The sequence below is a fragment of the Rhodnius prolixus genome, unplaced genomic scaffold, assembly GCF_049639745.1.
Source record: "Rhodnius prolixus isolate KJV_2025 unplaced genomic scaffold, Rpr scaffold_1, whole genome shotgun sequence".
Taxonomy (NCBI): Eukaryota; Metazoa; Arthropoda; class Insecta; order Hemiptera; family Reduviidae; genus Rhodnius; species Rhodnius prolixus.
The window spans coordinates 6,341,366-6,363,896 of NW_027411581.1; the positions used below are offsets into that span (position 1 = coordinate 6,341,366).

The following is a 22,531-nucleotide window of genomic DNA, read 5'->3' on the forward strand; positions in this document are numbered from 1 at the left end:
CGCTACGGGTGACTAAAAAAAAAAATAGAAAACACTGGAAGAAGTTCGCCAGTGGCCTTCTAGTTGACCTTTTCTTTTTCTTCCTTTTATTATGTCTTGAACTCCGATTAATTTTTTTCTATTGGTGAAATAGTTCTGAATGGATGCTCGCCCTCATGAGTGGCAGAGTGACATTCTCTGCTCATAGTTTTACTATCAGGTGACAGTAATAGGGGCTGTTGACGCTTTCTTCTTAATTAGGTTTAATTATGTAATTACACTTTTGGATATTTTGTGTCTGTTCTGTAAGCGTTTGTAGTACGATGTTTGGAAATGTGTAATAATATACTTCTTTTGTTTTAGTTATTTCTTTCATTCCTGAGGATCAAGTACAAATCAGCCTCTGAGGACCAAAGATCTGTGCCAAAACGTTTGGAAAATACAGAAAAACGAGATTTCAAGGCCTTCACCCAACAAGACAGAGTAAAAAGCATAAAACTGGAAATAATTAGCGTATATAACTTATTTTAAATAAATAAATTTGACTATCAATAATTAAAAATTATACTTGATCAACTAATTCAATAATCATTACATAAATAATTTGGGTAATGCTATGTTTAAAATCAATTTCGAATGAATAAAGTTATATGTTTATGAAATAATTCATAAATATAAAAAAATCTAGGTTAATTTCGTAACCAGTCGCGAGGACTTCCATGACCTTCAACATAATGGTTTATGTCATCCAATCATTACGGCGTTATGGCACTTGACATAAAAATATCTTCTACACAGAACTTATTAGTCCAGATTATACTAAGTAAACAATATTCTTTCATTTTGAATTTTTAAGTGCTGTAAATTTTGAATTTGATTATCACTGCAATAAAAATTTTAGATTTCTGGATAATGTTATTGTTTTAAAAAACTAGTTTTCACCCGGAAGTATATTTCTAGTCTGTTGAATTCAAAGAAAATGTTATAGCGCATGATTTGCGCTAGATCTACTTTGCGATGCTTCAATCACGGAATTTTGTGATCATAATGAAAAGTTGAATTTCGAGTTGAATATAATAGGACGTCTATTGTTTGACGATGATTTTTTTTTGTATTTTAGAGACTCGATTTTCTTTGAATTTTAAAGTAGAGTTCATTATTATAGTATATAAACTTATGACCAAAGTACATATCCTAATATAAAACTTATCTCTCTAATCTTTCAGCAACAGCACCCGAAGAACCCAGAATTATTAGCCGTGAATGAAAGAAATGCAGTGAATGAAAGAAATTACGAGTTTTTGCTCATGAAGAAACCTGCGCAGAATTTGACTACAAAAGGACGCACTCCTGGGAACAAAGTCTTCATTCTTTACAATCACTCTTTCAAGAAGGTTCAACAAACTTTTGTTCGTTAGTTTAACGATTAAAAGATACGAATAAATCATTAAATAAAGTTTAATTAAACACTTGAATTTTACTCATACTCAAGGATAACTATGAGAAAATAGTAAAGACAATAAACAAACTAATCATTATTTTTCAAATTAACTATTCAGTCGATTTGTCATCAAAGTATAGTCATTTTCTTTTCACGCATTAAAGTCTCCTAATCTTTACTTTTTAATTCGTCGTCCTTGGGTTAATTTTTGCTAACTTCATTGAATTATAGTCAGATAATCCGAAGTTAAAGTATATTCGGATGTAACTTATCTGCGATATTGCTTTACCAGCCCTTAGATAGTGGACTCTCGATTAAAAACAAACGACTTCTCTTAATATTTGGAGAAGTATATTTAATTCTACCAAAAATAATGCAGTTTTATTAATACTGCACCTAATACAAAAATGTCTGAGAGAAGACTACAGAACTCCACCTTCTGAGATCTGTTTTAAAACCGAATCTTTCTAGAAATTTGATTAAAATGGAAGTTATAGATCGTGTGTATGATATTTTGACTAAGAAAGTCTAGGAACCGTATCTCAATAAAGTGAAAACCACAATTTGGTAAAAGTAAAAGGGTTGTTTCAGTCGTAGTACAACCCTTCTTAACCGTCTATAAGTCTTAAGTAAATGAAAAGTATTATAAGTATCTGGGATATCTGTAGTACATTATTATACATTATACTATGAAGTACTGTTTTGGAATTTTGACTCCCAAATATAACTTCCAGTGTTGGCAGACAATAATCAATGGTTGACTTCACAAATGGGTTCAACTTATAGAAAAGGATACCTAAATTCGAAAATTATTTTGATTCTCCTTGGGTGTACCGTGCTACTGAGAGCAGGAACAGTAGGTAGAGGGCGTTGCTTAATCCCTAAATTATTGTTCAAATTGGGCCCTCAGAAAGAAATTCACGATGGTGAATTTCCAATTCATGATTGGTGCTCTGCTATAACTGGATATTTCTACTGAAACACAAATCCGCATTCCCCCTTATGGGAAGTGGAAACCTCTGTGTGTATCTTCTGCTATAGGGACCATTTTGTCAGCTGACTAGTATTTTACATTCAAGAGGATGGTAGGCTGAAGACAAGTTGAGAGATATTGGGCAAAAGAGGGCGTGTTTGATTGCTATCTTCGTCGTAACTTATAAAAAAAAGTATGGCATTGAGTGAAAATACTGTAATTATTAGAAGTAGAGAATTTAAATAATAATCTTTAGCTGGGGGCGGTTTCCCACACGGGAAAAAAATTAATAATAAAATCATAAATTCGGATAGAGATGCCAAAAATAATAGCGAATATAATCATTGCAAAAAAAAAATCGAACAGGCAAAAATAATATAAAAATCACTTTCGCTGAGCTGCAGCTTCTCACTCCAACCCCTCTACTGTTGCAGACTCCCTCTTCACGTTCCAGAGGAGTTTGTGAAGCGGCGGAAAGCGAGAGCAAGCCGTTGGGCTGGTAGCCCCTTCCCCAGGACAGTATACAGGCTAGTAGTGTTGTGCCACTCGCCAGAAAGTGGTATTCCTTGGCTCAGTGCCGCTACAGTCATGCGACAGTACGGAGGACAACTGGTCATTGTAGTCACCGCCATCTTAGCCAGTGGTTAGTATAAATGTTTTATAGTGTTATATAATTAAAACAAAAATCTATATGGATTAATAATTAATGAGGCAGCGGGAATATAAAGATTTTTTTTTCTCACATTCTTCAGCTTCACTTTTCAAATGAAAAAATCTATTTCCTTCTCACTCTCCCTCTCAGAGTTGATTTCCCATGTTTTAACAAGAAAACGTGTTCTGTTTTGTCACACACACTAGCTGAGTTTGTTTAAGCGGAGCGTAAGAGGCGGGCGTGCCACCGGAAGTTTGTAGTTCACTTTCACTGGAACATGTGTGTGTCTTTATGTATATTCATGAATTTGTATAACCTCTGTGTGTATGTATGTGTGTTGTTTGTGTAGCTAAGATAGCCGGGTATGGGCAAGGCCAAACTTTCCATTTTCTTCTGGAATCCCTCCACGAATACACGCGCAGTACACTAGTGCAACTATTTATTATGCAATAATTCTTAGGAAGAGTTTTTTTAAATGATGCTACTTTGCTTACCCCGCTCTAATCTATGTTATCTACATGAATATCCATCGTTATTTTGTAAAAAAAAAGCCTTTTTTCTTCCTCTTCGCATAAGAAAGGAAGTATTGTAATCGTGCATTGGGTGTTTAGGCTTACCTATGAAGTATATTTCCGGTTTAATGATATTAAAAGTCAATAAAGATTAAATATATCACTAAAACTTAAAATTTGAAGAAAGTCGTCTTACCGGATGTACCACTTTATTGATAATAGATTGTTCGTGGTTCTTTCGAAAATAAACATAATAAATTTTGACTGAATGGATTTTTTCCTCACATATTTTTCTTGAAAATGGTGCTTAATCTATATGGCACTGATCTTCAACTTGAATCTCATAATGTTTTCATCTGTATTTTCATTTTTCTCATTAGAAAGGCATCCATTTGTGAGTAGTAATCTTCTACATTGAAACAATCTTGACCTATTTACTGAAGGCATCAACTATGAAAAGAAACTAAGTCCCCAGCTAAGGTCCTGCAAAATTTAATTGCATTCCCTCCATCGGTTGCTGGAATATTCTATAAAGAAAAAACGTTACTTTATTTGAGATGTTTTTAATCTTTTGACATGCTCCACAATTAGCAATCATGTTTTGATTGTCTAAGTCTATTCGAGGAGACCATACGCAGCCTCTAGACAGATTTTTTTGTTTAAACTATACTGTGATGATCATAGTAGAGTTCTTTTAATATACTGGGTCTTAATTTAGGTTGAACGGAGTCTCTTGTGACTTAAAAACAAACACCCGAGTGTTTATTGAGTCCGAGTTATAAGTTGGAATGCTCGTAGCCGAACGCTGTTCCTCTGTTTATCATGTGGTCTTTTCCAGTTCCCCCTGAATCATAGGTTGTGATTCAATCGCTACCAGCAATGAATCTAAACTTAGATTCAACTTTTAGATTAGAGAAGTATCTGTAGAACCTAGATAACCGATGGATTCATGTTTCTTCACAGATGTAGGAGAGTTTGTCATGTTATCTTTTTGTGCTTCAATTTGTTTGCCCATTAGCTTTGATATTCTTTTCTGTAGTCTTCAGAAAGTAATCTCACAGAATAGTTATCAGCTGGAAATCTTATCACCCGGGGTATCACTGATATATTGAATAGATTTATTTCTTCAGTTTTAATTGTATGTCAGTTTCCTAGTGTAATTTAGAAACTAAAAACAATAAAAAGGAAACTATTCCTAATTATATAGTTTATTAAGTAATCTTAATGCTACAAAACCTAATAGAATTATAAATACTGGTTTAATTATTATTATGTAGGCAGTTTACTTCCGTATAAAAAATCTGTCAATCTGTTAGCAGTGATTTAACCAAATAATTTCAAAAACATGAAACAAAATAATTACGTGTTTTTAATCGTAATTAATAATTAGTTTTCTTTTAAATTAATTTGTTTTTTACTCGTCTAAATCAGAGTATATTATTTATAAATAAAAGGAAATATGAATTTATTTATTTGCACCAAGAAAATATTTGCCTTAAAGGCAATGAATAAAACAGTATATCTTAGTCCGCCAGGCACTACAGCCAAAAGAGGCTAAGTTGATTCCTTGTAGAACTTCTAGAAGAATATACTTTAATAAAATATAAGATCCAGCCATTTTTGCGTACCATTTTCTCTGGTTCCATGTGCCAGACGGAGGGAGATCTCTCATACCCGCAGACTAGCGATTGCAACACAGTTTGTCTGGGTACAGAGGCTATCTCTTGTGAACAAGGGCTTAGATAGGGAGAGGTACTGTATTACCTACTAAGGGACACTCTGTGGGAGATGTTTTATTGAGTCTGCAGTGCCCTCAAAATAAGATAATGCCAAATTAAGACGGCTATGCCATTCACCCTGTTCCGGGAGGAATTATCGGGCGGGACATCGAGGAAGTGTGTTTTTTAGCCATGACCAGCATGGGTTTAAAAAGGAAAACCTCAAAACAGTTATCAGGTAATTCTGACATAGAGGAAAAACCTTGTATTGGGTTTCAAAGACCGACTAAGAACCCCGTTACGTATTGGCCCAATCTTAGAAGATTTCCCAGGCTAGAAACCCAACAATAAAATTGCTACATCTTCGTAGCATTACCAGAATCACGGAAATGGTGAAAAAGATTATTAATTTCCCGTCAAGGAAATTGTTAAAAAGCATAATCGCATATTTTTTTTTTTTCTTCAGAACTCATACTTCATATTTCCTATTGGTAAGAATGATGTAGGTTGCATTGCGACACACAATTCTTATTGTTTTAATTTCTTTGTAGTTTTATCTACTTAACCATTTTTAATGATAAAGTAACAAGGAAAAATGATACATATAGTATATAATAATATCTATTCGAAAGATCTTAATGATGTCTTCTTGTTTAAAAGTGGAACTATGAGTGGTTGCGGTGAAGACAACCCCCCGTCGTCTTTAATTTAAAAAATAAAAATAAAACAATGACGTCACAACAGCGAGTCTTTGTGCAATAAAAAAAAAGAAGATCTTTTTTTATGTTAGTGTATATTTATATATTTCTTTTTATTTTATTTACATTGTATTTATTGTAATTGAAGGGCTTTTTTGTCATTATTACTACATATTTATCTTGCATTTTATTTTAATAATTTCTTTGCACCGAAAGAGTAGGTAAATAAATACGTTTCTAATCGTCTCCTTCTTACTGGTATCCTGAATTAACGAAAATAATCTGCTGGCGTGAGCCCGACTTTTTTTCCTCACTAGTAAATCGTTAATAGAATGTTTACAATAATTTTTTTTTTTTTTTCTTTCTTTTTTTGGCATTGGCTTCCGCCATACAGCCAGCATCGTCTAGGTGCTTATCACTAGAATATCACTCACTCTCCATTCTTACCTACAAATACATTCGCTTCACACATTCATCATTCTACTATATACATAAACTACTGCTAATGGATGGAGCAGCACTCTGTGCCTGCCATCCTTCTCGCTTAACCAAAATTAAAATCACGTAATCCTTCTCTAAGCATTTTGTTCCATTCATTCTAATTCGGCTATAGCTTCTAAATACATTCATATTTCATTGCTAGCTCTGCTATCGACTTAAGCACATAACTGTTGGTGGAGAATATAATGTCTTCGTAGCGAAATGGTGCATCTAAATACCTGTATATATCGTCAAACATTCGTTTCCTTTCTACCACATAACGTGGACATATCATTATTACATGTTTGAAATCTTCCTCCTCATTGCAATCTACGCAAAGAGGAGAGGACCTTTTGTTGATCCTGTGTAGATACGATCCGCACACCGCGTGGTTCGCTCTCAGCCTGCTTATTGTCGTAACAACCCATTTATTAGTGACAGTTCCCTTAAACCATGGTTGTCTAGGTAACTGATCTGCCATAGTTTTATAGAATCTACCTTTATCACCATTATTGTAATCTGTCTGCCATTTTTGTAGTGCTGCTTTTGCAATTATACCCTTGATATCGGTGTGTGGTAATTTATAATTAGCCATTTCCCCACTATTGGTGGCTTGTTTACAATAATTGAGAAAGATACATTCTTCTTAAATTGTATAATAATCATGTTATTCAATGTAATAAAAATAACTTCAGTTATACTAAATATTTCTGAAAAGTAAATGATGTTTTTAAAAATGTAATTAGTGTTGTTTTCCACAAAAATTAGGCCCAATTACAATTTGCAAATTAGTGTTTTCTTCAAAAAAAAAAAAACATAAAGAAGGCACTGCTAAATCCAGGTGGCTATGTAAATTTTTAATAAAATAGGTTAATTATTATTTGAAGACTATAAAGTAAAATCAGGCTTTAACGATTCCAAGGTTAGGTAGAGCAAACAGTATAAACTGATCTGTAGAATTCTTAGTGTTTTTTTTAAAGAAAGAAATCTTCCTTTTGAAAGGTTAATCAAAATGAAGGCAAGCATATCTTCCTTTGACATTTCAGCCACTTCATGGTCAACGCTAGTAAACGGTTGTTTTTCTTGATTACAACAAAATATTTGGGAATAGTGCATTTTTTTTTTGTATTTTGTTTCTTGATTACCACTTTGTTTATAATAGTAGTCGGAAATTATTAGATGTTTTCTTGCACGGTTCACGATCTTCTACTCCAATCTTTGTGGAATGATCTCCTCTGGATACAGAGTGCCATATTTATCTCATTTCCATCAAACAGAATATGAGAGGCTGCCTCCTTCTCTTTCTGGCAGAGCCTATACTGTGGTTCCGAGAGAGTTAAATATCACCTCCCCGAAGTGTTGTTTCCTAAATCTATTGTGAATTAAAAGGAGGCCAGAGTAACTTGATTCCCATCAGAGTCACTTCTAATTGTACACATTTCGGTCAGTAAGCTAATTACTGTGTTCGTTTCCTGGAACAGCATTCCAAGATCTGTTGTGCTCCATTCCTAAGCCTTCGCTTAGAAGACGCTTAGGACAATGCTCTTGGTTATGTGGCCAAGCAACATTATGGAGTAGATTCTCCACCCCCGGCAGCAAAGTCTTTATCACGCGATACTAGCAATGATCAGAAACCCACTTAAAGACTATCTTATTGCAATAGGAAAAAATCGCCTCAGTACTCCCAACAAATTTCCAAACGAGGAGTGAAGTGGTTTTATAATTATAAGCTGTTAACACTTTGTCCGAAGATATTGAGTTACATAACCTCTAAATCTTAAACGATCAAACATCTACTTCACTCAGCTAAATGACACGTCAAAGTAAAGATGCAACGACCTTGATATAAACCGTTAGTAAAAAGTTAACTAAAAGATTTTTTTATAAAAAAAAAGTTGTAAATAATATGAAACGTGCACTTATTACAAAATTTAAAGACAAACACGTGTCCAGAAAAACTAAAGACACCATCTAAAGGTTGATAATGTTAAGAAAAAAAAAAAAAATTATATTGAGGAAGAAGAATTTTATACTCTGCCAGCTATATATTTCTAAACAAGAAATACTCAATTTAAATGCAAGACTTTGTTTATGTAAAGCACACAGGGTTTTTTTTTATTTGTTTTTGCTTTTTTGTTTTTATTAAAATTTGCTTTTAAAAGTATCGTTCACGCTATTTTGTGATTTCTTCTAGAAACTCTTTTATTTATAAAGTGTTGAATAAATTTAAGATAAAATCGAAAGAGATGGACAAAATTGCTGCATCATTTTAGAATTAAATTATCAGGATCCGTCCACAGTGAAAATTCTAATCTTCTCTCTTAAAATGCATTCATTTTTATCAGTTCTTTTAAAAACTAGTTTCTATGTTTTATTTAAAATAAACTTGAATATTTATAGATCCAGTGGTCAGATCTAACTTTATAAAATACAATTTCAGAAAACATCGCAGAATAATGGTGTTTTAATATTTTAAAGTTCTTCCATTGAAATGTGAGCCAGAGAAAAGAAAAAGAGTGTTATCTGTAGACTTTTCTACGCTTTGAGAACCCAGTAATCCCAGGTAGTACTCCCATCTTCAATGTAAGTTCCTGAAGTGCAATTTAATTAAATTTGATTGCCCCCTAGGTTCTAAATGAAAATAAATTGCAAGAATTTATTCGAAGGGATTTTTTGTTTTGTTTTATTTTATAAGAGAAGGTTTCATCTTGCGACTTCTTGCACCTCCTGCATTTTCTTCGTGGTCCGGCCAACCCAAACTGAGCTTGTTTCATGGTGTTTAGTTTTCTTCATTTTTCTTCTCTCTTGGAGAGTTTATAAAGTCTTGTTTGTTAATAAGGTTTAGACCAAAATCCATCCAATCGGAAAAGCAAATTGAAGCAAAGTTTCAGATATCTTTTTCTGTTTTCGAAAACATGTTGCATCATCACTTTATTCGGAACATTTAAAGAATATACGAATAGTTTAATTTACTATTAAATTATTTTTTTCCACCTAACAATAAAAATTGTTGCTTCAAGTTTTATTTAAAATTTGGAAAATGATTGGCTCGTCAACAAGAAGTTAGTAAAGAACAGATACAACAGTTTTTAAAGGACGAAATTTCTCATTAAAATTGTCACAATTGGCTTAAGACAGTAAATCGTTTGAGAATGTGCGCATTATTTCATTATAATCCTTAAAGTGAGATTAAATAAGACAGGTTTTTGATTAAATCTAACATTAAAGTGTGTGTGATTTAAGCTTAGAGAACCGTAATTATGGAAGCTATATACTAAAAGGGTTTAGCGCTACCTATAGGGTTCATTCAGTGGGGAGTATTTGATGTGGAAAAAGGTAATCCGCGATTAATTTCAGCTTAGCCTGATTTACTTCTAATGATTAATGTCTTATTTGGCGCTTTTCTTTAATCTTTTTTTTGAAATTAATTAATGGTCAAATCACTTCAATGTAGGACTGTTTGCTGGCTAAAAAAATGGCTGTGAACACAACCACGATTTCATTCTCAGTTTACGGTTTAATTTTTTTTTTTTTTAATTTAGAATTTATACGTAGATAGAATTTTAGACTTAAATATTTGAATAGTAAATGCTAGTGGCGTAGCCTCCTCCTATTAGTCTCTAAGGCTGGGCCTATTCCAAAAATTTTCCTCAATAATTAGTTTGTTTAAACTATTTTATTTTGAATTACTTGTAAGCCAGCCCGTTTACAGATTACACTAAAGGCTTTCGATTTTTCCCAGCCTTCTGCAAAAGCGCAGTTTATCCAGTGCTTTAGAGAAGGGGTTAACTCTCCATCTCCACAAACTCCGCTTAAATACAATTTTCTTGGGAAAATGTAACAATAAAGGGAATAGATTAACCAAGTATGAGATGTTAGTATCTAGCGCATTAATTCAGGATGGGAACATACTGAAATTTCTAACACTTACTGCAATCGTTGTAGGAGTACTCTTAAACGTAATGTAATGTTTGGGCTTCCAGCAATTTTTGAAATATTTTTCTACAGCGAGAGAGAGTGTAGAGTGAGGGGGGGCACTATTTTCTAAAAACCACTTTTTTCCTGTTTCAGGCATCCTGAAAAGTTGCATTTCTAAACTGAAAACACGACGTCTTAAAACTGAATACTATCGCGCCGACTAAAATTAAATTACATAAAAACAAGTGAAACCACTCAGCTGGTTATAAGAACAAAAGTTTTTGAAGGTTATAGAGATGTTATTAACATTAAATGGAGTAATAACTGAATGGTATTCTGTCACTTTCACCCATTGTGTAGTTAGACTGTTAGAGGTGTGTTGTTGAGAATTGTATGTACGATATGTGGTAGCTTGTACTTTGTCGTGTTCTCTCTAAGGTAAGAGCTCCACCCACTCGTTGCATATCTCGCTATAATTATCGCTATTTTTATTAGTATTTTTTAAATGTCACAACAGGGCGCGCTGTCCATATCATTGAGAGACACACTTCAGACATATTAACTTGGATCATTAGTTATTGAAGAAAGCGAATCCTTTTAACTTAACGAACGATATTAGCAAAAAAAAACAAACTTTATTTCTTATCTTTGTAATTCTCTTTTATACGGTTTTGCGGTCTCAAAATTATGATAAAAAATGTTTTATATGAGGCGCGACAATATCTGAGATCATTGGTGCCCTGAGCCTTTTTCTGTTCACTGCCGGGCCTCCGGTCAGTGTTCTCTCTTTACAGGCATCACTAGACAGTGAGCTGTAAGAACCTCCTAGATAGAGAAAATTTAAGGGCCAGCAGCTGGTTTCGGGCAAATTGAACTGTGCTTGCTTTGCCTTGTGTACATCTAGTATTCAGACGAGAATTGCCAAAAATTCAAACCTGATTTTGCGCGTATAGATATACGAGTATAGATACGTACATCCAGACTATGAAAGCTCGGCAATAAAGTTTTGTACAAATATTAATCGGCCGGAAATACCACTTCACTGAATATTTCTTAGCGTTATTCTCAGATATTTTCTCGTAAACGGCTCTTATGAATTATCCTTTTAACTTAGTACAGTGATGACCTATACATATAGATTTATAATTTTTGTTTAAAACACTAATAAATAAAAAAAAAAATCAATCAAGGGCCCTGCTGAGTAACAAAGGGTTGACGACTTCACTATAAAGGGCTATTTAAGTGTAATTGACTAAAAATCTGTCTCTTGTTTGAGGACGTTTTAGTGACTGTAATAAGAGTTAGAAGAGTATAGGAATTCCTAGAAAATGATTTTTCCAGGTTTCCGCGATTTTCTTCTTTAACTGTTTTAATTGGAAAACTCATTTTTAGATGTTGACATTTCTAAATAAAACTTTTTTTCGAGTAACACGAGAGATTATAGGAGAGTTCCCATAGGGGTGGGACTTCCCACTAATGTGCCTGTTCTGGTTATTTTACCATTTTACCACCCAAATATTATTACTGTTTGAAATACCTAGTTTATTGAATATCTGCTTTCATATTGTCGCTTGAGAATAGATTTTAGAGAAATTCATGCCATGTTTTAACGTTTTTTTTAAATGAGTATTATTGTTCAAAAATACATCATAAACTTATGAGACAACACATTTAGTTTAGAACTATGCATTGTATAATAATACAGAAAGTTTTTTATTAAAAAAAAAATAATAACAATAAAACTAAAAGATGCACTACAGCGTCACCTTACTTTTGAACTTTAAAACAAAGTAATCAACTTACGCACGCGCTCTGTGTAAGTTTCCGTTTATGTAATAGTGGTATATTAGATAACCACCTCTTAAAGATAAAAACTTTAAAATGCCTACTCTTAATGAACAGGTTTAAAAAAAAAAAAAAAAAAAATGTAGAAATAAAGATTTTTTAAATAAATAATCATTCATAAATATATGGGTCAAGTGTTACCATGACTTAACCACTTTTTTTGAATAGTTTAATGGTTACTAAATACATAAAAGTGTACATAAATGTTAATGGGATATAACAATATAATGAACTACGAGGGTCGTTTGAAAAGTCCGTGCAAAAATAAAAACTACTTAATTTTTTGGGGTAAACCTTTTTTATTTTTCAACATAGTCTCCTTTTAGGCTTATACACTTCGTCCAACGCTGCTCTAGTTTGTTGATCCCTTCCGAATAATAGGATTTGTCCAAGTCTGAAAAATAGCCATTCGTTTCTGCAATCACCTCCTCGTTTGAATAAAATCTTTTTCCCGCCAGCCATTTCTTCATATTGGGGAACAAATAGTAGTCCGAGGGAGCCAAGTCTGGAAAATAGGGGGGATGTGAAACGAGTTGGAACCCTATTTCCATTAATTTTGCGACCACAACTGCTGAGGTGTGAGCTGGTGCGTTGTCGTGATGGAAAAGGACTTTTTTGTGGGCCAATCGTGGGCGTTTTTCTTGCAGCTCGGTTTTCAAACGGTCCAATAACGATGAATAATATGCACCTGTAATAGTTTTACCCTTTTCCAGATAGTCGATGAGGATTATTCCTTGCGAATCCCAAAAGACAGTCGCCATAATCTTTCGCCTTTTTTGGCGCAGATTCCCCCTTGGTAACCCATTGTTTAGATTGTTCTTTGGTCTCAGGAGTGTAGTGATGTATCCATGTTTCATCCACAGTGACGAAACGACGCTTAAAGTCCTGCGGATTCTTCTGGAACAGCTGCAAACCGTCTTTGCAACACTTCACACGATTTCGTTTTTGGTCAAGCGTGAGCAATCGCGGCACCCATCTTGCGGATAGCTTTGTCATGTCCAAATGTTGATGCAAAATATTATGTACCCGTTCATTCGAGATGCCCACAGCACTAGCAAACTCACGCACCTTCACTCTTCTGTCATCCATCACCATATCATGGATTTTATCAATGATTTCTGGAGTAGTAACCTCAACAGGGCGTCCAGAACGTTCAGCGTCACTTGTGCCCATATGGCCACTCCGAAAATTTTGAAACCACTTATAAACTGTTCTAATCGAAGTGCAGAGTCACCATAATGTTTATCAAGCTTCTCTTTAGTCTCCTGAGGCGTTTTGCCTTTCATAAAGTAGTGTTTAATCAACACACGAAATTCTTTTTCGTCCATTTTTTGAAAATCACTCGACTTCCTCGATTCAAACGAATGCCAAACACAAAGAAATAGACCGATCTGGCTGAAACTTGGTGTGTGTTCTTCCAAGAGATGCTACTAACTAAACATAACCTTGATACGCGCCAGTAGTGCTATCTCTCTGACTTTGCACGGACTTTTCAAACGACCCTCGTATTATTGAAGTTTTGAATCATTGTAAAATGAAGATTAATCCAAACAGAAACGAAAAAATCCAGCAATTTTTTTTCTCGCACAGCACAGGCTCTTAATTGCTTAACCAGAACCGGTTAAGGTGATCGGCCGACCATCTATCAAAGAAGATCGAGTAACAGAATTGAGGATACCAATGTCTATGAAATTACAAAATCACAAAAAAATGTCTGAGAAAAGATTTGAATTTGACTGTCAATTAGTAGTACTCTTATGATTTTCATTGTAATTGAAATTATTACAAAACTTTTTGTGACATTACAAAAACAACTTTGTTCGACTAAGTTCTAATTCACAACTGTTCTTAACTCTAAACGTTCTGTGCCTTGCTTAATTCTTATCGCTTTACAAAAGGGACCATATACCAACTTTCCAATCTTTGAAATCTGAATCCGATTAATCCGATCCGGACCCGGTCATCTTAATCCGTTTTCCAGGCAAACTTTTTCTTGTAAAACTTGTAGATTCATGCGTCTATATCACTGTACGGTGTTTAGGTAAAGTCATAGGAGCCGTTTGCGGGAAAATCTTCAAATACGGAAAATTCTATTCGGTAAGAGGGCACTTTCGGTCAAGATAATTTTCATTGAATTTGGAAATTTAGTCTCCCACAATACTCTACAGCTGGCAAGCTGGTACAATCAACAGTAATGGTACTTAAGCAGGAGGCCGACTTTTCCAGAAGTGCTCTTGACCAAATTAGCCCGATTTTATTGGCACTTTCGATTTGTTGATTTCGTAAAAAAAAAAAAAAAAAAGCTTGTTATTGGATCCCACAAGATGGCTTCGATTCGAAATATTAAATAATAAACTTTCTGTGATTTTACTATTTTTGGACATTAACTAATGCTAGATTGAAAACAAATCTCTTAAAAAGTTTGCTATAAAAATATTTGCATGTATTATAGAAAAAAAAAAGAAAAAAAGAAATGTGAGTAAATATTAAAGTCTGTAAAATATGGATTTAATATCCTGTTTTTAGATTTGGGATTACGTATTCTCTCAGGAAATAACTTCGCCTACATATAAAATAGAATTTATAAGTTATTCTATCTTCTACTAAACATTGATTTCCTGTTTCTCTGGGTAAATATTAAAAAAAAGTACAGGAATAAATTCTGCGAGAATTAAACTCCCTAAATCAGTTTTTGAATCACAAATCATAAAAACATTATTAGGTAAATTGGCTTTAAAAATAAATATAAATAAATGACTCAAATGTAATTATTAATAAAAAAGGAAGACGCCTAAAAAGAAATAACTGCAGAAATATCCATCTTGAGGCTCCTGAGTCCAAAAAGCTGGCCTCTTTGTGAGCGTATCTTTCGCAATTATAGATGGAAAAAAAAATTGCAGAAAAATTTAAATTTGATATTTGGCTTAGGTGCCAACAGTTAAGGTTTTGGCTCAAATTGGACTACTGGAAGTACAACGTTACTGTATCAATTTTTCAGTTGTTTTTTTTAAAGTTATCTGAAAAACGATTCCTACAATTTTATTTGTACGTATGCACAGTTCGATTTCAGGAGAAACATTGTGAGTCAAAACGTTGTGAGTTGATTATCACAGTAGATAAATAACCTTATGTGCAACAACCTCTTTACGCGTATTATAAAAATAAAGGATGTTACAAATAGCTATCCGTATCCAGTGCAGGCCTGTGAAGATAATATGGAACACTACCCGCCGGGGAAAGTGGAATCAAGGGGCATGGCCTCGTTTTCTTCTCTCTGTTTCTCTCTCTTTCTAGTTTTATATTTAATACTCAAGACGCTTTTCTCTCCATGAACACAACAAAGATGGGAGCAAACTGTACCAGACAGACAGACATGACCACCTTTCTCCTGCTTGGAGCGCCGGAATCTTTCAGTTCTTCGCATTCACCTGTTCATTTCTTCCACTCTTGCTGCTCTTTACTCGGCGGCCCTTTACTTTGTGAAAGCAGTTCTCTGTTCAGTTTGTATGCATTAATAGTTGAAGTTGGCGTTTCTTTCTTTTATTTTTACTTTCTCGTGCAATACTACTCGCTTACTACATTTTGATAGGAGAAAGAATTGTGATTGGGTTAAATTTGCCCGTATTCACCGTGAGTATCCAGATTTGAGGTCTCCTCAGCCCATAAAATGAGGAGGCTACAATGTGATCTCTAAGTAACTCCTTGTGGAGCTCTCTGGACAACTGTTCTCCTGCAAGGCCATCAGTACGGTATGAAGACTTATCCCCGAGCTGGGGGTCTTAATAATCTTCATTCTGGACCTCTGTATTTTTCTGGACTAAATGCTTCTGGGAAATATTTGGGTAAAGAAAAGGGCCACAATACTCTGCACTAGACAGGACATGGAACGAATAAATCTGCAAAAAAAAAAAAAAATGGCAGTAATTTTTTCTTTCTGTTATGGCGGTAACGGAAGTAGATGCTTTGCAAACATTGTTACCAATCTGCAGTACTTTTAAGACGATTTTAAATACCATGAATACTAAATAAATGTGCTCTACTTCAGGACAGAAAAGTAATTACTACTGCGTTTTAATATATACAGCAAGCCCTACCCCACTGCCGTGGACATGAAAGACATCCTCAGGCTTTCATTTAGTCTGAAATGGCTGCTCCCACCTGAAGAGAGAGATAGAGAGAGAGACCTTGTCAAAAGATATCTCGGCGGACAAGAGTCCGCTATGTAGTAAAAAGCTTTTTATGGGGGCCGTATAAAAGAAGGTCGTCCATTTGGAGGAGGTGGAAAGTCAACCAACTTGTTGGAAGCAATGGACTTTATTTTTTTTTAAAAAAAAATGCTAGATTGGATTAGATCTTGTCATTTGACTTTATCATTTCAGCCGTTCAGGCGATCTTTTTACTTTTTTAAAAGGGCTGGCCAATTATATGCAATCCAATTAGACTAAAAGCCTCTCTTTTTATTTTCTCTTACACAAGAGAAAGCGAGACGATGAAGTAAGAGAAAGTTGTGTGACTGTTCACATTTGATTTTCTTTCTCGATTTTTTTTTTTCGATTTTTAAAGCCTCCTACATAACCCAGTACCTCGCTTTAGAAGGAAGCCTCCCATTCCGAAGTGCTCTTAATAGATTTTTGAACAAAATAGTGCATCCGATTCAGGAATTTTAAATCCTTAAACTATGTACGTGATCACTGGTGCGATCGGTACACATCAGGGAGGTTTTTTTTTTTAAAAAAAAAACGTTTTTACGAGGGTTGTTCGCTTGGAATACGAGATACAATATCACCTATTTGTAATCAATATACCTATAAATTCCGTTTGACAAGTTAAAATACAACACACTTACAAAAAGTAGTTGGAGGAAGAGGAATTGAGTTTTATAACAACAGTGAGCGCAGCCAATACGTCTATCGGATGTAAAGTCGGCCAGTTTGTTGTTTGTTTGGTTTTTTTTAAGGGGCGTTTGAAAGGGGGCGAAGTGCGCTTTAAAAAAAAGTGGGGTGGACATTTTGCAGGGGGGGTTAGCACTGTATAAGCCTCAATGGACTGCAAACAGTTTAGCCAAACTCAATAATAAACTCAAGGTATCAATCGGTATAGGTTAAAAAAAACTTCCTTTACACAGTATGGTAACTCCATAAATAAACTAAAAAGTTTACGAAACAACTTTGATTCTGGTTAAACAAGGCGAGAGAACAAGTCTGGGTACCATTTCTGTTTTGTTTTGTTTTTTTATATTCATTTATAATTGCAACCCCGTGTGTGTGTAACCTAGTTTAATTATTCTCAGCACTTTATTCTTTCTCTCACTATCGATTAGCGGAAGTATTGCTATCGTATCAAATTTCCTATATCGAGTTTTCACAGGAAATTTCAGGTTGGGGCGCCTCTTTTGTCCAGTAAAAATTATTTTTAGCAAAACAATCTGGTTATCTCTGTCTCTTCAGCACAAAAACAAAAAATACACTGAAAATTCAAACTCTGTGCCTCGTTTTGGTAATAATACCGTGGATCCAGACTAAAATTACATCACCCGGAAGAATTACTTTTCGGATACTTCCCCCATTTTTTTTTTTTTTCTAAATTCCGTAAATAAAAGAAGTTTTTATTTTAAAGTATGGAACTATAGAGTGCATTGAGTCGATGGCGCACTAATTTGAGTAATATTTTTAGTTGTAGAGCTTTTTGTGTGGAGGTAATTCAGCAGGAGAAATTAATAAATCGGATTGGAGAAGGTGCTGTAACGAGACTCGAATGCTTAAGAGCAGCCAGTAAGGTTGAGACTGAATGAGAGAGTGTCAGAGTTTGGGTTTTACCATCAATTTGGTACAAATTGGAAGTTTCAAGAGAATATAATTACGTAAACTGCAGTATGAGGAAGTAATGTTGGGGTTACCTCTTGTGAAATACACATTTTATCTCTCATAAATATCTGCAATATAACAATCGATTGTACACGTCACACTCCCAATTTGAATAAGATCTATCGATATTGCTGTCGATTTTTGTGTATGTTTTTGTTTTTTAACCTAAACAAAGATTGTTGTTTCAGCATGGTGCCAGAAACAAGTACAAGAAGATCCATGTAAAGTAAAAGGTAGAATAGTACCGGACGCAACCTACTGTGACCGGTATTGGGAATGTCAAGATGGACAGCCAGAACTATACGATTGTCCTAATGGATTGGTGTATGCGGGCAAGAATAGAGGCGTAACGGAAGGTTGTGATTATCCATGGAGAGCGAACTATTGTGAAGGGAAGACACAAGCTAGTAAGTATTATTTTAGTGCACTTTATTGTGCACAATTTTGAAATTAATTTAATGCACTATTTTAAAAAGCGCATGAACACATTTGTAACTTAAGCAATATCTTTGAAGATGTGAAGCAGAAATACCATTATATTGAATAGATTTTTCAAATTACTTTAACAAAAATTTCTGTGAACAATGTATAATATACGTTATGTACACAGAGATCTAAAAATGGTATTTAAAACATTTTACCAATAGAGGTAGATTCTCTCTAGTCTACCGACAATCAAAAACTCCCATAAACTCTTTTAAACTTCCAAAAAGATCGGGTGTACTAAACTAAATATAGTTTCACAGATCTCATTTTACGCAGACATAAGTGAACAGTTATATTTGTATATTGAAAATATGGTTAAGCCAGTAGCGCTGAACGCTGGATTATATCTTTGATTTTATCCATCGTAACACGCATGCTTATCGCATTCCTCACCGGTTTCGACATTCATCCATCATCAGAGGTAGATGTATCAACGTAGTGAAGGGAATTCGATTTCGCTCATACTTCTGACTCAGGCTATAAACAGATATTTCCGGTGAAATTGTCAGTATCTAAATTCAGCTCGCTAAGTTCCTTCTCTCTTGCTGAACAGAGTAAGAGAAAGTAAACAACATAGTAACAATAAAATTAACAATCACAGTGCTTTTTTGTTTAATCAAAAGTTTTTTTCCCCAGTTCCTAAAGTTGTTTAAAATGTAAAAAGTTGATTTGTTCTGTGACCACCTTTCTACACCGGCAAGTCACCTTCCCCGACGAACAAAAAAAAAAGACATTCATTCCAAAGAGTTACAAGGTAAATCACACTTTGTACACTTCTACTACTTTGTAATACTTCTTTGGAACAAAAATAAAAAGAAATTACCTTTCCCTTTTTATTAATGCCTTTCCCACATCCAATTATTTTTGTTTTGTGTTTTTTATATATATTTTTTTAAAAGAATGAGAAAGAAGTAATCATCTTACCGATTGTTCTTTTACTTATTTAATTACTTATTTTAATTTAAGTGAAGATTTATACCTAAAGATCAAGGTAGTTTCGGTAAACGGAGTGATCTTGCCTGAAATAAGTCAAAGACTAAGTACTATAAAGAGAGTTATGCTGCCCGAAATGAGATCAAATTTAAGTACCATGAAATTGTAATGTTTCTAAGTGAGTAAATTCTGTAGTACTTAGTGAAATGATACTTCTCGAATTGACCAAGAGCCCAACCTTCAGCTACAATTTTGTGTGCTTTTAATATGAAATAAAGTCACCTATAATGGTGATAAAAATTTGTTCAATGACAAAATAATTGTGTTGTTTTTCATTCTTATTACAGATTATTTGAATACTTATTACTAAATCAGTACCCCGGAGGTACACAACACTATGTCACATTTTAAATTTTTTACAAGAGAGCAAATGAAAGAGTTTTTTCGTGGTTTTTTCTTACTCATAAGCCCCAGGGAGTTATTTTGCTTAAATCTTTGGTGGATAATAAGTAACATAGATGCACCATAAGTGATGGTTGGGTAATAAAAAAAGAAATATTCTATTAGTAACATTAATAGAATATATTTTGAAAAAATGGACTTAGTGTTGTGCACCTCTGGGGTACTGAAATATGTTAAAAAAATAAATAATAATAATAATTCACCGCTCTCCAATTAAGTGTAACCAAGACCTTTACGAGACCACTCTGGAGAAGTCTCCAGTAAAATGCTTAAATTATGATTGAAAATTATTGATTTTTATATTGTAAGGCAGCGCACCCCCTAATGTATTATATTAAAACTGAAAAACAAAAAAGTTGATAAGGGAGAAGTGAAAAGCACATTAATTTAATGATGGTTTAACATCCATGTGGTCGCCTACGTAGCTTTTTTTTTCCAGTATAAAGCCAGCCAGCCTCCGGACAGTATTCTTTACTTACAGGCAACAAAGCTGTAAGAAGCTCCTAAGAAGAGAAAATCTAAGAGGGCCATCAGCTGTATTTGAACCCAGAATCTCCGTGATTTTATATATTCTGAACACTTTTAGAGATATTACGAGTATATAGGTGTAGGCAATTTTTTAAAATTACATTTTCGAACTGAGAGGTCCTTAAGTAAAGAAAAGTAATAGGATACATAAAAAACGTTATTAACCATAATTACAATCCATTAATTGGTTAATAAATTCTATTACCTAGGCTACGTAAATACTGTTTTCTAATTAAGTATAGCGGAACTCCATATTACCTCATGAAATTTAATAAATTTATACTTGAGTAACCACCAAAAGAAATCGTTGAACGAGCATAAATATGAAAGCTATACCCGTATATTCTCAAAGGAGATTATACCAGCTTTGGTCGTTTCTATTTCTTCTGAAAACTTGAAACGATATACCAAAATGAAAGTGCTGGAAGTGAATACGGCTGAAACCTTTCGCCCCAAGTCTGAAATATTAGTTGAAATGTTCAACTTTAATATTTACTTTCTCTTACTTCAAATTGGTGAAAGTAAACATTATGATCGTGTTCAAATTTTTGTTAAATGTTCACAATGTTTTTGAGTTTGGATGTGTTAGTTCATTATTCAACTCGAAAAAAAAAAATGTTATAGAAGTAGTACTCAGAACTGTAACCTTACAGCATCCTAGTCAATAATTAAAGATATTATAGAAGGTAAATGTCAATAAATTGTTGACTTTATAGTCTGTACGGGTGTCCAAGAATTCATCTCTGAACACACAGCTGTTGCGTCGGTGGGTGTATCACTGGGAGCAGCAGTTCGGGTTAGGCTAGAATAAAACCCACAGCAACGTCAGTTCAGATCCCCCCCAATGGAACTAACTATAGTTAACAGAACATTATCTTCCTTCTTAAACTTGACATCTCATTTTTGTTTTCTTGTTTTTTTTTTTTAACAGACGGCCCTATTGGACGATTACACTGCGACTGGCTGTACGGCATTTTTGGACATGAAACGTCCTGTACACGGTATTGGACCTGCTGGAATGGTACAGCTACTGAACAGCTGTGCATTGGTGGGCTACTTTATAATGAAAATACTCATTCTTGCGATTGGCCAGAAAATGTAGATGGTTGCCAAAAACATCGTAAGTTATTTATTTTAAATGTAAAATGCTTTCATGTTATTATATTTAATAATTCTTGTATTAATAATAATTGACATGGAATTATGAAAATAACTTCTCAAAATTAATTAAAAACAAGATAACGATATTCTCAGGTGCTTAGCGAGGAAGAATTTAATATTACTCATATTTTCATGAATTAACAGATTACTATAGTTTCTGTTAAAGGTTGTTTTATTATAAATTTTCTAAATTTATTAAGTCACAAAGTATTTTCCTAATTACCTAACAGCATAAAGACTGAACTTTCCAGTCAGATTCTTTGAAAACGCCGTGACGGATAAGAAGAAAACTGGAATGCTGTGAGGAATAAAATTAAGATGTAGTATCTCGGACAGCATTTATCTTTTTAATATTTCAACTCTAAACTGTTTAATAAGGGGGCCCGCTCATTCGAGGCCTAGGATCTATGCCTTAGGGTACCCGTCTCGTCTTTTAATAATAAAATAACATTTTGATAAAGAGCGTCGATTAAAGAGAGGTCTTTGCATGTTTACAATTAACTGTTGATTTAATTTAACTCTGGTTTTCATTAATTCTGATAGGTTTACGGTGGGTTTCAAAGAAGCAATAACAAAGCAATATATCAGGCATTTTCTGACAGACATAGTGAACTGCTTGTCCAATATGTTACCTGTAAATTCTCTTTAGAGAACTTCAGAGAACTGATTGGAATTGATAATTTGAGTCGGTAATATTATACTACATTGTAACATTGTCCTACACGACGATATTAATATAAATTATAGGATTTTTCAAATCTAGCTCAAATTTTTAATCCTGATCTATTCAGTATTGTTTTATTTTTAGATGGGTGGGGAGAGAGAGAGAGCTGTTTTATTTAATAGATCATAAATTTTTTGATTGCGATACCTTAGAAAAA

The 22,531-nt window shown here is 33.9% G+C and overlaps 1 protein-coding gene and 1 long non-coding RNA gene across 12 annotated transcripts in view; one reads left to right on the forward strand and one right to left on the reverse strand.

Annotated features, from left to right (window-relative positions):
- The window catches only part of LOC141453340 (uncharacterized), a 79,924-nt gene that overhangs the window by 52,875 nt on the left and 4,518 nt on the right, over window positions 1-22,531 (reverse strand). The gene's annotated exons all lie outside the window — the stretch shown is intronic.
- Window positions 1-22,531, forward strand: part of LOC141453197 (protein obstructor-E-like) — a 30,395-nt gene that overhangs the window by 6,954 nt on the left and 910 nt on the right. For 10 of the 11 annotated variants that reach the window (XM_074126095.1, XM_074126144.1, XM_074126153.1 and 7 more), the window contains 5 exons: window positions 343-462; window positions 1,206-1,373; window positions 2,828-3,036; window positions 18,269-18,487; window positions 21,421-21,609. In XM_074126095.1, coding sequence (XP_073982196.1) covers window positions 2,982-3,036; window positions 18,269-18,487; window positions 21,421-21,609 — 463 coding nt within the window. In that variant the 5' untranslated portion in view covers window positions 343-462; window positions 1,206-1,373; window positions 2,828-2,981. Of the gene's footprint in view, window positions 1-342; window positions 493-1,205; window positions 1,374-2,827; window positions 3,037-18,268; window positions 18,488-21,420; window positions 21,610-22,531 lie in introns of all 11 variants that reach the window. The other variant, XM_074126160.1, reaches the window with a different exon arrangement.